Here is a 14,638-nt window from a genome sequence, read left to right on the forward strand (position 1 = left end):
GGCTTAACTTCAGTGTCTCTTTTCTCCCTAACCTCCATTAAACACATCCCTTTAGGAAAACCAGTCTTTAGACTGACAGAACTGGTCTCAGATCCAAGAAGACCTGGGTTCAAAACTTGCCTTTGATACAAACTGGTTTTGTGACCCTAGCCAAATCCCTTAAACCTCTCAGTGTTCCAGGTAACTCTCTAAGACTAAATGTTGCAGAGAATATGAAGGAGTTTTCTCATCTGGGAAATCCCTATACTGATGAAATCATAGATCTAGTGCTAGACACAAGGTTTGGGATTTTACTTTGTTTTGGAGTTTGTCTTTTCCCCATACTAAAATGAGAGCTGGGGATTGGTGAAAAGGGGGATATGTACAGCTAGGAAAGTAAACATTCAAGGATGTCAAGAGGGGGCTGCCATTTTTGTACAGCTTCCACACAAGGGAGTGAACTCTTTGGCACAGCACATGGGACCGAAATTAATCTGGTATAAGAATCAAAAGGTATAAGTGCATCATCTAATACCAAAGGACTAATAAAGGCCATAGTGTGAACTAAGCCAACAGGGCTGCCCAGAGATGCTGAATGGGTTAATTCCAGAAATCCAGCACAGATAGAGAAACAATTGAAAAAAAAGGATTATTACTCGTACCATATGAAGAAGTCTTACAACAAATCGTGATCATCCATGCTGATGAAAGGAAGAAAGTGACATGAATAACCCCAAATTGCTTCTAAATGGCTTTGCAATCAATTATGTGACTTGCAAAAGAGAGGAGGAGAAAGATAGAGGGGAGAGGGAGGGAGGGAGAGAGAGAGAAAGAGAGAGAGAGAGATAATAGCCCCTTACATTTATACAAAATTTGGGGGTTTACAAACTGTTTCCTCATAACAATGCCATGTGCAGTAAACAGTGCAACTATTACTATCCGCATTTTACAGATGAAGAAACTGAGGGCTCAGAGAGGTTGAACAATGACTTGCTCACATTCACACAGCTATAAGTATCAAAACTTGGGTAGGAACCTAAATCTCCTGATTCCAAGTCCAAGGCTCCCTGCCATAAGCTTTAAATAGGATCAGATTTGCAACTGCGGGATAAAAAAATTCCAACAGGTTGTCCTTTGGAAAGTTGGACCAAATTTGGGGAGACAAGCCATCTCACCCAACATTCCTTGCAAATGAAAAGTCATGAAAATCTGGTGTCTTAAAGAAAACAGAGAAGCTAAATATATCAAGTTTAATGAAGATGAACTGTGAGCATTAAAAGGTTTATAACTCAGCATTTTCTGGCTCTTTGTATCCCAAAATGAAGGAGCAAGGGTAGAGAGCCAGCCTCATAAACCTGGGTTCAAGTCCTGCCCCTGACATATATTGGTTAGGGAAGGATTTTCTTGTACCTCTCTGTACCTCTCACTGTTCTAGACAACTCTCCAAAATTACGAATTGCAGGAGGTGGAGCCAAGATGGCAGGTAAAAGAAGGGATTCACCTTGAGCTCTTCCACAAATTCCTTTAGACACTTCTAAAAAGTGAATCTGAACTAATTTTAGAGTGGCAAAATCCACTGGGAGACAGGATGAGGCAGGTTTACAGCTCAGCACAGCCCAAAAGGTCGATGGGAAGGATCTGGTTGGTGGAACACAGAGCACGCGGGTAACAGCACAGACTTGGCCATAGCTGAGTGGGAATGGCCATTATCAGCTGTGATTCCCAAACCTCTCAGCACAGGACAGGAGTCAGGCAGAGTTGGGTAAGAGAGAAGCCTGGAGCCATAAAGATAACAGAGGCTGCTCCTAAGTCATCTGTTTGAACTTCCAGGAGCCAAGATGGCAGAGGAAACTGTAACTGCTCTCACCCTCCCGTGTTGACCTTAAAAAACCCAGAGAATACTGCCCCAGGAAAAAATCTGGAAATAGTGGGGCCAACAGAAGGGATACAACAGTCTTTTAGCTCAGGAGGCTAATGAGACCAAAGGGAAGGGTCCCTCTTTCTGTGGCTGAAGGGGACCAGTGCAGGACCAGACGCATCCCAGCAAGCCCCACCTCAGCAGACCAGTGGGAGACCCTGAGTCCCGAGGGGGGTGGGGCTGGTAAGTGCCAACAACAGGACCTCAGGCATGCCTTAACATAGTAAGAGAAATTGGTCAGACACCAGCCCAGATGGAGTTCTGTAGCCACTGAGCCTGCCTGTGCTCTAGCTCAGCCCTAGAGGAAGAGGAGACCTCCATGGCCAGATCACTCTTCCCCCCATACCTCATGCTTTGAGCTTCAGTGTAACCCCAGGGAAACTCAGACTTCACCTGGCCTCTACCTTGGCACACAGCAGTCAGCTCAGGACCAGGTAAGTTACAGCATTATATAGCTACTAGCTGAAAGAACCAGAGACCACAGCACACAAAGTCAGTAACCAAGTCCCGATTCCCAGTACAAGAAACATGAGACAGAGCCCCCATGTGCCTCAAAAGAGGAGACCACTTTAAAAGCCAGGAAAAAGGCAATCACCATGAGCAAGAAGCAAATTAGAAAAGCAAAGACCATAGAATCTTATTATGGGCACAGGGAAGATCAAAACATGAATAGAGAAGAGGACAGCACTGACAATATGTCCACATCTGAAACCTCAAAAGGGAATATGAACTGGTCTCAAGCCCAAAAAGTATTCTTGGAAGAGCTCAAAAAGGATTTTAAAATCCAAATTAGAGAGGCAGGAGAAAAACTGACCAATGATTTTAAAAACATAATTGACAAAATGAAAAAATTCACTGAAAAGAACAGCTCCTTGAAAAGTAAAATTGAGCAAATGGATAAGGAGGTACAAAATCTAACAAGAAAATAATTCCTTAAAAGAAACAATTGGATAAATGGAAAAGGAGGTACAAAAACTAACTGAAGAAAACAATTCATAAAAAAAAAAGATTATGAATTGCAAAGAAGGTACTAATAAGCTGTATTTGTGGGAAGAGACTTTCTCTCCTAGGAGTTCCCAATCCCCATAAAAATCACAGGCCCATCCCTCCTTCTATTTTGTATTACAACATATAAATGCATGTGGCAAATTTCATTATGTCTATTTACCACCTGCCATTCACATCAATAAAATTGTATTACCCTGTCCCAATAGGGATTGTTGTAAGTCTCTCTGCTGTAGGAGCATCCATGTGTTCTGAGGCTGGTGACAAAAAGAACAGGAGACAGAGGACACGTCCATGGCAGGAGGCAGAGGGAGGGGAAGGGGAAGCTTAGGAAAACATGGCTGAGGCCAAAGCAAATAGTCTGGCTACCATACAAGTTTACAAGGGCAGACAATTTTCAAAAATATTATGAAAAGCAGAAAACAGGAGCCCCACTTCCCTCTGGCCAACCCCCATCTCTACTTCACCACAAAAGTTTCCTCCTCATGTTGGGGGGAAAAATGAAAAAGAAAGAAAAAGCCCTCTTCCTTATCTGGGCTCCCCTAACCACAAGGCTGCTTGGTTCTTCCTTGCCTGCTACCATCATATAAACAAATAAAAACCTGACTATGTAAACCACGGCTGACTTCAACTGCTATCCTGTTAACTGTGTCAGGAAGCAGATTAACCATTTAGAGGTTACTAACATGCTCTGTCCTCAATTGCAGCCAGTGGAGGAAAGGCCTCAAACAGAGAGCCAAGAGAGAAGCTGCCAAGACCCCAGGAAGACAAGCCAGGCAGCTCTGCAGGGTCCTGTTTGTCTTCTGACTCTTACAAGAGGCCATGTGACCTGTGCATCTTCAATCTCTCATTCACTTATCTCAGAATCTCTGAACATTAACTCCCTTTCTCTTGTTCCCCAGTCTACGACCAAGCAGTAGGTAGGTGGTCTTTCTCCTTGCCAAGGTCAACTCCTCTACATGTATACTAAATCTCTTCTTCTCCAGCAGACTGCATTCACAGTATCTCTCTCCCTTTCCCTCCCCTCCCCTCTCTCTGTCTCTCTGTCTCCCAACTCCACCCTTGACCCCCACGTTGATTCCCTCCCTGCTTCTTCAAATATGCTTCTCCTCTTCTTAAAAAAAAAAGAGATCCTATGATCTTCTCAAGCTAGCATCCTCTATCTCTCCTCCCTTTCTCAAACTCCTGGAAAAAGCTGCCTAGGCATGTGCCTCTTTTTCTTCCTTCTTTTCCTCAGTCACTCACTTTCACTCATTCCTTAACTCTCTGCAGTCTGGCTTCTGACCTCATGGCTTACCTAAAACTGCTCTCTCCAAAGTTACCAATGATAGTTTAATTGCCAAATTTGATGGTCTTTTCTCAGTCCTCATCCTCTACCTATCCGCTGCATGTGATAATGCTGACCACCCTCTCCTACTGGATGCTCTCTCCTTTCTGGGTTGCCATTATACTGCTCTCTCTTGCTTCTCCTCCTACCAATCTGTTTGGTCTTTAGTCTCCTTCACTGCCTTGTCATCCATATGATACTTCATAACTGTGTATATCCCCCAAGGCTCTGTCCTGTATCCTAATCTTCAAAGAGGTATCCTCTCCTCCTCTTTCTTCTTCTGCAGCACTTTCCAACTCCCTTGTATATGTTGTCTTCCAATTAAATGTAACCTCTTCAAGTTCCATTAGAATATAAGCTCCCTGAGGGCAGGGACCATTTCTCTTGCTTTTATTTGCATCTCCCAACAACTAGCACAGTGCTTGGCTCATAGTAAGCACTTGATAAATTCTCTATATAGACATAAATGATATATAAAGATGTAGATGACAGATAGATCAGAAAGATAAATGGATGGATGTAGATGTAAAGATAGAGATAGAGTTCTTCTTACTGTATATATTTTCTTGGTATCTTTATCAATCCTTGTGGGTTTAATTCTCATTTCTATGCAGATGACTCACATATAGATACAAATAGGCATATGTACATGATCACATACATACCTATGCGTATATACTCATAAATATGTATTTATGTCCATACATTATATCTATACATACACATAAGTGCATATATATTCATGTATCTCTATACATGCATAAACCAATGTTAATCTATGTGTCCATATTTGTTTGTTTGTGTGTGTGTGTGTGTGTGTGTATGTATCAGAGAGGCATATGTATGTGCTATATACAGTCTCTCACCTAACCTCCAGCCATGGTATCACCAATTATCTACTGGATATTTCAAACTGGATATCCTAGAGATATCTCAAGCTCTACATGTCTACAACTAAACTTATTCTTTTTTTCCCTTGAACCTTCCCTTCTTCTAAATTTCCTTATTTCTTTTGAGGATACTACCATCCTTCCAGTGCCCCAGGTTCATAAGCTCAGCATTATCCTGGATTCTTCATTCTCTATCTCTAATCTAATGTCTAATCACCCATCACAACAACAATAATAGACAGTTCTTTCTCTCTGCTCACATATCCATCACCCAAGTTTAGGTCCTTGTCACCTCTCGCCTAGATGATTATAATAATCTTCTAAAGCATCTCCAGTATCAAATCTTTCATCACTCCAATCTGTCCCATACACTGTGCCAAAGTAATTTTCCTTCAGTACAGATTCAACCATGTGACATTTCCCTTACTCAATCAATTCCAGTGACTTCCTATTTAGGATAAAATACGAACCTCTGTTTAGATTTTAAAGTCCTTCATCACCTCATCCCAACCTACCCTTCCAGCCTCAGAAAACATTGTGAGCCAGCTAAACTGGTCTTCTCTCTGTTCTTCACTCATGACACTCCATCTGCCATCAGTGTGCCTTTTCAGAGACTACATCCTATAGCTAGGGACTGCATTCCATCTTCACCTCTACTTCATAACAGTCTCTCTCTTCCTTTAACACCATCTTCTGCATGAGACTTTTCCTGATTTCCCCTACTGCTCTCCCTTCCAAACTAGCTTGGATTTAACCACTTTGTACAGACAATTTTGTATTTACACGAAATATATTTTTATATGTATTGGTTGTCTCCTCCATTAGAATAGAAGTTCAATGTGAGTAGTCACTATTTCATTCTTGGTACTTCTCTCCTCAATGCCTGGCACAGGGACTGGCACATGACTGAATGATCTGATAAGAAATAAAACTGATAGATACAGATCATATTATGATTAATAACCAGCCAGAGGTATTGAATAAGCAAGTCTTCCATTATGACATCAGGCTACAGGGAATCAAACAAAGGCTGAGAGTTGAAAGTCCCTTTACTTACTGCCACAGAAGCTTCTAGCTTAAATACTGGGCCGTTTTACTTAAGGCACTAACTCCCACTTGACAATGTCTACACTGACGTCTACATATTCAACAAGCTAAGTCAACTAGCATATTTCTGGAGCTTTGAAGAAATCCATTTGATGAACATCAAGGAAATAACAGTGAAACCAACAGATAAAAACTCACCTTTATGGGCTCTATCAAGTTTGTAAAGCACTTTCTTAACAACAATTTTATAAAATAAGTTTTATTGTAGAGGAAGCTGGTAGTGTAGTAGAGAGAGCATTGGTCCTAGAGTCAGGAAGACCTGAATTCAAATCACAGCCTCAGACACTTACTAGCTATGTGACCCTGGTCAAGTCACTTTTTTTTGCCTCAGTTTCCTCAGCTGTAAAATGGAGATAATAACAGCACCTATCTCTCAGGGTTGTTGTGAGGATCAAATGACATAATATTTGTAATGTACTTAACACAATTGCCTGGCACATAGTAGGTGTTACATAAATGTTTCTTCCCTTCCCTATTCCCCATTATCCTCATTTTAGAGGTGAGGATAAAGTCCCCATGGCACATACCTGGTATTAGGACCAGGATTCAAACTCAGTCCTCTGCTGCCTCCAAGCCTAGTCTTTTTTTTCCACAATGCTGTACATCATACTACCTTGCCTTACTAATTTTTCTCAGCCACTCATGAGAATCTGTGTTTGTAAAGCTGTCATAAAGTCACAAAAAAAAACCAAATGCCATGCTCTGAAAGACACCTTTCAGAAAGGTTTCTCCAGCCTCTAGCAAGAGAACATTTAAGCCTGCTAGAGCCATCTTTTTTCCTAAACCTTTCCATGAACAGACTCTAAATAATCCTTTAAAAATGAGTCTCGGGATCCAACAACCTCTACAGGCAAGATGATCATCAACGTGTCTTGTTAAAGTCCTTCCTGTTTCAACTAAGTTCATTTTTTTTTTTAAATTGGCTTTATAAGCTTCAGGCAGTAAGAGAAGACACTCAGATCACTGGAAGTCTTAAATAACCCCCCCATCACTTACCACCACCTTTGTGGCAAATAGGTACTTGTCACGGAGCTGAAAGTCTTTGACTTCCTCCAAGATAACTTCCTGGTTTTCCCTGGACTGGAAAAAGTCTGTACTTCGAAAGACAGTGGAGAAGCCTGTGGGCTCATGCCGTTCAACATAGATAGTATTGGGTTTGTCGTATGGATCAATGCCCCTGTGGGAAGAAAAAATGGTTATTGTAATGTTCATATGCATAGGATGCCTTCATTTTAGGCAACACTGACTTGCTCAGCAAGTTATAGGGTCATAGACCGCACAGCAGACAAAGCCCTGGCCCTGAGTCAGAACACCTAGTTCATATCCTTCATCAGACACTTACCAGCTATGTGAACTGCACAAATCACTTTATCTTTCTTCCACAAATTTCCCATCTGTAAAATGGGATAACAATAGTACCTATCTCTCAGGTTGTTGTAAGAATAAAATGAGATATTTATAAGAGAGCTTTACAAACCTTAAAGTGACATATAAATACTAGTTATTATTATAATTATCATCATCATCATCATCTCCCCCAGAATTCCTAGCACAATGACGTACTAGCATAGTAGGTACTCGGAAAATACCTGGCCAAACAGAAGGGAGGAAACAAGCCTTTGTTAAGCACCTACTTACAATGAGGCAGGCACTGTGCTAATAGGCTAAGTACAAAAAAGTGACCTCACTTTGTAACAGATTTCTGAAAGGAGAACACTTTTGAATTTTAGCATTATTTAATTTTAGAGATAACAGAATCACAGAATGTCAGGAAGAGACCTCAGAGGACATCCAGTCCAACCCATATCTCCACAGATTTCCCCGTGACCTCATACCTGAGAAGTGGTCCTCCAGCCTTTCCTAGCAGACCTCTCCTTCCCTCCCACAAGAGCAGCCTACTGAGCTTTGGAAAAACTCCAGTTGTTCAGATGTATTCTTTCACATTAGGCCTACAACTTCCTCTCAGAAAATTCTATCCATGGCTCCCGATCCCAGCCCTTCGGTCCAAGCAGAGCAAGTCTGATTCTTCTCCTACCATTTATAAAGTCCAACACCCTTCTCTGACAGAGAAAGAGGCCAAAGCTCAGAGAAATGAAAATCCCACTGTTAGTTTCTGACAAGAGCTAGAACTAGGCCCTCAGTCTTCTGATTCTTTGTCCAGCGATTTTTTTTCTTGTTCGACAAGAGCACACTGAGTCTAGTCTAAGGCTGGCACAAAAGATGGCACATGGATTCTTGCCATCCCACATCAAATACAAAGAAACGACTGACCACAGGACTAATCCTAATCATTAACTCAATTCCTAACACATACAGAGAACTAGGTGATATGAAACCTGGAAGTAAAAAGGATAAAAATGAAGAAATATCTATGAAAGAAACTCTTTCTTAGTGACCTTTCAAAATTAAGGAGCAATACAATCTAATGATCCCAATGAGTCAATCTCTCCAAGCCCAGAAGGCTTGGAAAGAAAACACAATAGTGAGAAAAATTCCCCAAGGACCAGGGCTCATCTCTTTCTCTTTGTATGGTTCCATAAAACACACAGGTGCTTACCAGTGGTGGCTTTTTAAATAATGAGGAGTCCAGTACTTCCCTAAAAACACCCTTCCTAAAATAAAGTAAGAGCTTAATTTCAGAGTTCCCATTTCAGGGGTGGTATAATTTAGAAAGAGAATGACATTACAACTTGGGGACATTTCTACTTCTGTTCTGGAATCCAAACACGTCCTCAATTAATTCCTAACTAGAGCAAAGGAAGAAAACTGATATTTAGATAAGACCTGGATGAAAATGGTTCTTTATTATTTGATACTGTGTGTGTGTGTGTGTGTGTGTGTGTGTGTGCCTGTACATGTGTGCGTGGGTGTTGGTACAATCTGCTCTCCTCCACAATTAGAAGTACTGATTAGAGTATTTCCGTTGGTGGTTATGCAAATTAGTATAAGGCTCCTCAGTATTACGGAGAGAGAGGTTGGGGGGTGGGGGGAAAGAGGGTAAAATAGTTCTCAGTTATTTAGAGACCCTGCTTACTTAAGAATCCATTTTAGACGCATCTCTGATAGAAATCATGCCTTATATTTCTATAGTCCCTTCTGAGTAAATATGTCAAAAGTTCTTCAGACATTCTAACTTAAAATATTTATAAAAACATCAGTAGAGACAAAACTTAACATTTTATATACAGCAAAATGTTGCATTTCTGAAAGACCACTTCCAAAAAAGGGTCGTCAGAAAGCATAAGCATTACAGTAACTCCAATATCCTCCGGGTTTCCTAATGGATTGAGAAATCCAAAGATCTGATCCCCTCCCATAATGAGTCCTCATTCAGATTAAGCTAAGTCTATTCCACCTGGGCTTCTGACTCAGATTCTCTAGGGTTTGGTTTGATTTTTTTTTCCATGACTCACAATTCCAGACTGGGCCAAACATGTTTCCATTAAAGGGGAATCAAACTGGCAAGAAGATACTTAAAAGTTAGTCCCTACCTCTTAAGATGGTACAACTTACCAAGCAAATGACTTCACATGTTCTTGAATCATGACCCAGGTCTGGCCAAAATCATCTGATTTCCAGAGCTGCAAATCAATAATATAAAAGTGATGAAAGAGGTCTAAGCACTCTGGGCCACTGACAACTACATCACCATCAAACTCCTACTGTGAAAAAAAGGCACAGATGACTGGAAGCAACAGGAGTACTCAAAAAGCATATAAGGACAGGCAAGAACAGATAAATGTGTTACCCTGTCTTCTCAGCAGCTATCAAAATCTCAGACACAGTTTTTTGGAGGAAAAAATGACTGGGTCCATTTCTTTTTTCCAAAGAATGATGCTGTTCTGGTTTTCCAGAAACAACATTGTCTCTGAGATTGTATCTCAGTTGGTGGAACATGGCCAGGAAGTTACTCCGAGGTCTTCCCCGCCTTAGAAATAATGTCCTTGAACACCTTTAAGTGAGTTTTGGTGATGAAGGTGGGAGTAAGGAAGAAGAGTGAACCTCAGTCAAGGACAGAATGACAGAGCTTCCCACAGAATCATCAGCACACATGGAGAACACAAGCATGACAAACTAACTTGATGGGCTGAGCCAGAGAGATGACCAAATCTTCAGAAGCCCCAACAGGAGGCCCCTTCTGAAGGATGTTTTAGAATAAGACCAGAAACAACAACAAAGATAACTGACCTACTCTGGGAATCTGATGGAGCCCCACACTTAGTCCACTCCTTTTCTTCTCCTCCTACTCATGCCAAGCCTTTCCTACAAGAGACCTAAAATCTTGCCAAAGTAAGTAGGAGGCATGTTTGGTTAAATAGGCTACAAGTAAAAAGAAAATGACCCACATTTAGTTGGCACAATCATTACCAAGCCAACCCAGGGCCCAGGCAGGTTTGTGCCAGGCCTACATCCTTGACCTACTTAATCCCAGGCCTGAAACTGATCCCCTTGCTGTTCTTCTGAAGCTTTCTTCCCTCGACAATTAAAAAAGAAATACATTTTCCCAAAGGAGTAAACAGTTGATGTTATTCTAATTTCTGGTAAAGGTACCACAAAGGGTCAGAAATCACAGCCTACAGAGTCCATGTTCCTGCTTTCTCTGTCATAATGGCTTCCAGGGCCTCAGTTTACACTCCCTTTCCCCACTCAACAACAAACTATTTATCTAGAAGAACACAAGATTAAAAAGTAAGAGGCTGCCAAGTGTCAGGGTAGTCATCCTTGGTCAGAAGGAGGAAGGAAATTGCCAAGGGATATATTTTTACTTAACAGTAAATGAAACTGTGCTTAGAAATGTCAAGCCTAGAGAAGTGAAAAGAGTTAGTCAAAGGACACAGACAGAGGACAACAAGAAGTCAAGTAAAGAAACCTTTATCTGTGCCTACTAAGGGTCCTTCCAAGGCAGCAGGTGGGTAGGTAGGTGGGTGGGTGAGAAAGGGTTCACTTACCTGCTTATTAGGGTGAGATCTATCAAATCCCAGGAGAAGATTAGGGGCCTTGGTGTGCAGGAGGAGGTCAGCTGCCCGAAACGGGATGGAGAAACCCTGGACGGTGCTGCAGAAGTCAAAAGTAATCCAGAGGTACTGAGCATAGGCGTCTACAAAGATGTACTGGGGAAGAAACAGAGAAGACAGAGGCACATGGTGACAAAAAGTGGGCAGTAACTTGCCATTCCCTCAGCTATACAACGTGACAGGACTCAGGAGAAGCTAAAACCAGAGAGGAGTGAGGGGTCTGCATATCCATGGAGAACAGGACCCTCTTACCACCTAAGCATATTGATAAGGTGCAGTGGATAAAGCACCAGTGCAGGAGTCAGGAGGACCTGAGTTCAAATCTCACCTCAGACACTTGACACTCACTAGCTGTGTGACCTTGGGCAAGTCACTTAACCCCAACTGCCTCATCCTGGGTCATCTCCAGTCATCCTGATGAATATCTGGTCACTGGATTCAGATGGCTCTGGAGGAGAAGTGAGGATGGTGACCTGCACAGCCCTCCCTCACTCAAAACAAAGTCAAGTGCAAGTCGTGTCATCATTTCTCCGATAGCATGGTCGTCTTCAGCAACGAAGGACAAACACACACACACTGATAAAGACGTGCCAGTATACAGAACCAAGAGAATGAGTCATCCAATGACAACATCATAAGAGAGAGCAACGCTGAAAGCCTTCAGAACTCTGACTGAGGCAATAATCAGTCTTAATTCCAAAGGGTAAACAGTAAAGCATCTCCTACCTCTTAACAAGGATGTCTTGACAATTATGTCTCCCACCTCATGCAAAAGAAGTGATGGGCTACAAGTAGTAGAGAATGAGGCATACATTGTCAGATATGACCAATGTGCTCATTTGTCTTATTTAACTGTACTTTGTTATGAGTGTTATTTCTGTGGAGGAGGGTAGTGACAGAAATTTTTTTTTAAAAAGCCAATAAAAGTGAGATTAAAAACAAAAAATTCTAATTTTTCAGGGAAGGGAGGGAGGGAAGGAGGAAGGAAGGAAAGAAGACTATACATGGCTGTTAGGCAACAGAGAGGACAGGTCAGTATATTTGCATATTAGTCCTATATAACCAAAGCTTTAATGATTTTTGTGACTTCCATCAGAATATTCTACTCATCTTTGTTATCTTTCATTGCTGACCACCATCTCCAAGAGGTGAAGACCTCTTATGGTCAATGAATGAACAGATGAATGAATGAATAATGATGTGTTAAGCTTTAACTTGCTAAATGTGCTAAATGATAGAGATATAAATATAAAAAAGCTAAACAGTCTTTGACCTCAAGCAACTTACATTCTAATCAAGGAAAACTACATATTTAGGGAAGTAATGACCGAGTGGGTAGTTCTGGTCTGGGAAGACTATGGGATGGGGAGTGAGGTAATGTTGATTTGATTAATGTTCTCCAAGCAAAAGTAGAGGTGACTTGGCCAGTGGCTAACGGTTCATTCTTTTCATAGGCCAACAGAAACCAAGAAACCAGGAAATCAGAGCAGTACAGTAGGAAGATCAGTGGATTTGGAGTCAAAGGACCTAGGTTTGCTATTTACTACCAAATGACCTTAGGCACTGAAACCCCTTTATGCCTTAGTTTCTTCATTTGTAAATAAGGAGGTTGAACTAAATGACCTCTAAAATCCCAGCTCTAAATTTGTTACCTGTTGATTCTATGAGGTTATGATTTACCTGCACTCCTGAAAAGTTGAATTGAGAGAGAGCAAGGAAGGGATAGGCTGGAAAAGAAACCAGTCCCAGCATGATCCAAAAGAGCCCCAGGCCAAACCTTAACATCACCAGCCCAGCAGTTTCACCTACCCTGGGAGAATGGCTTTTTCTCCATGCACTAGGAGGCTGGGCTACTTCCACAGGGAAAGGAGCATCCCCTGGGGCCAGCAGACTTTCTCTGCAGCATCTAGAGGAGTGGCTCCAGTGGGAACAGGATGCACCTTATTTTGGCTGTACAAGGGAAACTAAATTTGAACAACAGCTTGGCAGACTAGCAAATGCTTGTCCGTAGAGGTCCTTTGTGGGGGAGAGAGAATAAGGGCCTATTCCACAGCTGGCCAGAAAGCTCAGCAGAAGCCAGAATCAACAGGATCCCAGTCTGCCATGAGTCTGGTCACAGAAATAAAATATAGAAACTGAATGCAAAAAAACTTTCCCTGATCAACTCTCTCCACAGGATCCACTAGGTAAGCCAACCTAGCTGAAGCACCAAGATACCATGAGGGAGCAGCCTGGAGGCAGCATGTGCCAAGTGGGTAAAACCAATGCCACTATCTTAACCATCATCTTCCCAGATGAAGAAAGCCTAAGTCTATGAAACCAAGAGCTGTGGGAACACTCATCTGTTCTGCTTGGAACCTGGCCCTTATCATTGTAGAAAACAATCCCTAAGGAGAAGGGGCCCACATTTCTAGCTACCGCCAACACCAAACTCTAACCAGATACCACACATGGACAGGTGAGCCCAAGACCTCAGAGATGTCAGTGACCCCCAGACTACCAATTCTTAGTCTTGCCCCTAGCTCCCTGAAGTCATCATTCTGGGAAATAACCCCTGTGGAAATGAGATCTTGCAATAAGTTCTGCAGGTGCTACTGTATACAGCTCCCAATTCCTCAACAACCACAGAAAGGACAGAAAATAAAGTTCTTAACACAAAAGTCCTGGGCACTGCTGAATGGTTCAAAAACCAAGGAGACGAAACAATTTTCTTCCAAAAAAAAAAAATTAAAGATCAATTACTATCCGCTTTATCACTGCCCCCTAAGGACCACAAAATCTCTCCATCTCACCTGAGGGAAGTGAAACCCTCTATGTGTATTGTCTCCCTGCATTAGAATGTGAGCCTTTTGAGAAGAAGAACCATCTCCTGCTTTTCTATTTGTATCCTGGGTGCTTACGCAGTACTTTATACATAGTGGGCGCTTAATAAACTTTTTTCATTAATCCATCCATCCATCTATTATTTGTTCCCAGGCTCCTTGACACTAACAGACTCAGTAGTCATCATGCTTTTTGAACTTAGCTTTTCTGCTAAAGCAAAAACTTCCCAACGGCAAGAACTATATCTATTTCTTCTGTATCTTAGCACCTAGACACTATCTACACAGTGTTGAGTTCAAAGAAACTGAGAGTTATTACCAAACTGAAGAGTAGATGTAAAAAAATGTTCTCAAAGCAAATTTCCACTAGAATGAAGTGCAACATAAAGGATAAGAGCAAAAGGTTCATCCCAAGTCTTGGCATGGAAGAGTTATGGAGAGCTCACTCCATCCCCTGCCTCCAGATGGGCTCCACTCAAATCATCCCAGACAGAATGAAGTGTTGTAGCTGGGGTGGAGTTCCTCTTAAGGATTTCTCTAGAGAGTGAGCCCTTACTTCCTTCTGCTGGATTTGA

At 41.8% G+C, this 14,638-nt stretch overlaps 1 protein-coding gene across 1 annotated transcript in view; it reads right to left on the reverse strand.

Moving 5' to 3' along the window:
• The window catches only part of SORL1 (sortilin related receptor 1), a 224,599-nt gene that overhangs the window by 157,032 nt on the left and 52,929 nt on the right, over window positions 1-14,638 (reverse strand). Inside the window, exons 4-6 of the mRNA XM_072612918.1 lie at window positions 11,176-11,337; window positions 9,740-9,807; window positions 7,223-7,403 (exon numbers count right to left, since the gene is read on the reverse strand). Coding sequence (XP_072469019.1) covers window positions 7,223-7,403; window positions 9,740-9,807; window positions 11,176-11,337 — 411 coding nt within the window. The remainder of the gene's footprint in view (window positions 1-7,222; window positions 7,404-9,739; window positions 9,808-11,175; window positions 11,338-14,638) is intronic.

This window comes from Notamacropus eugenii, chromosome 5 (assembly GCF_028372415.1).
Source record: "Notamacropus eugenii isolate mMacEug1 chromosome 5, mMacEug1.pri_v2, whole genome shotgun sequence".
Taxonomy (NCBI): domain Eukaryota; kingdom Metazoa; phylum Chordata; class Mammalia; order Diprotodontia; family Macropodidae; genus Notamacropus; species Notamacropus eugenii.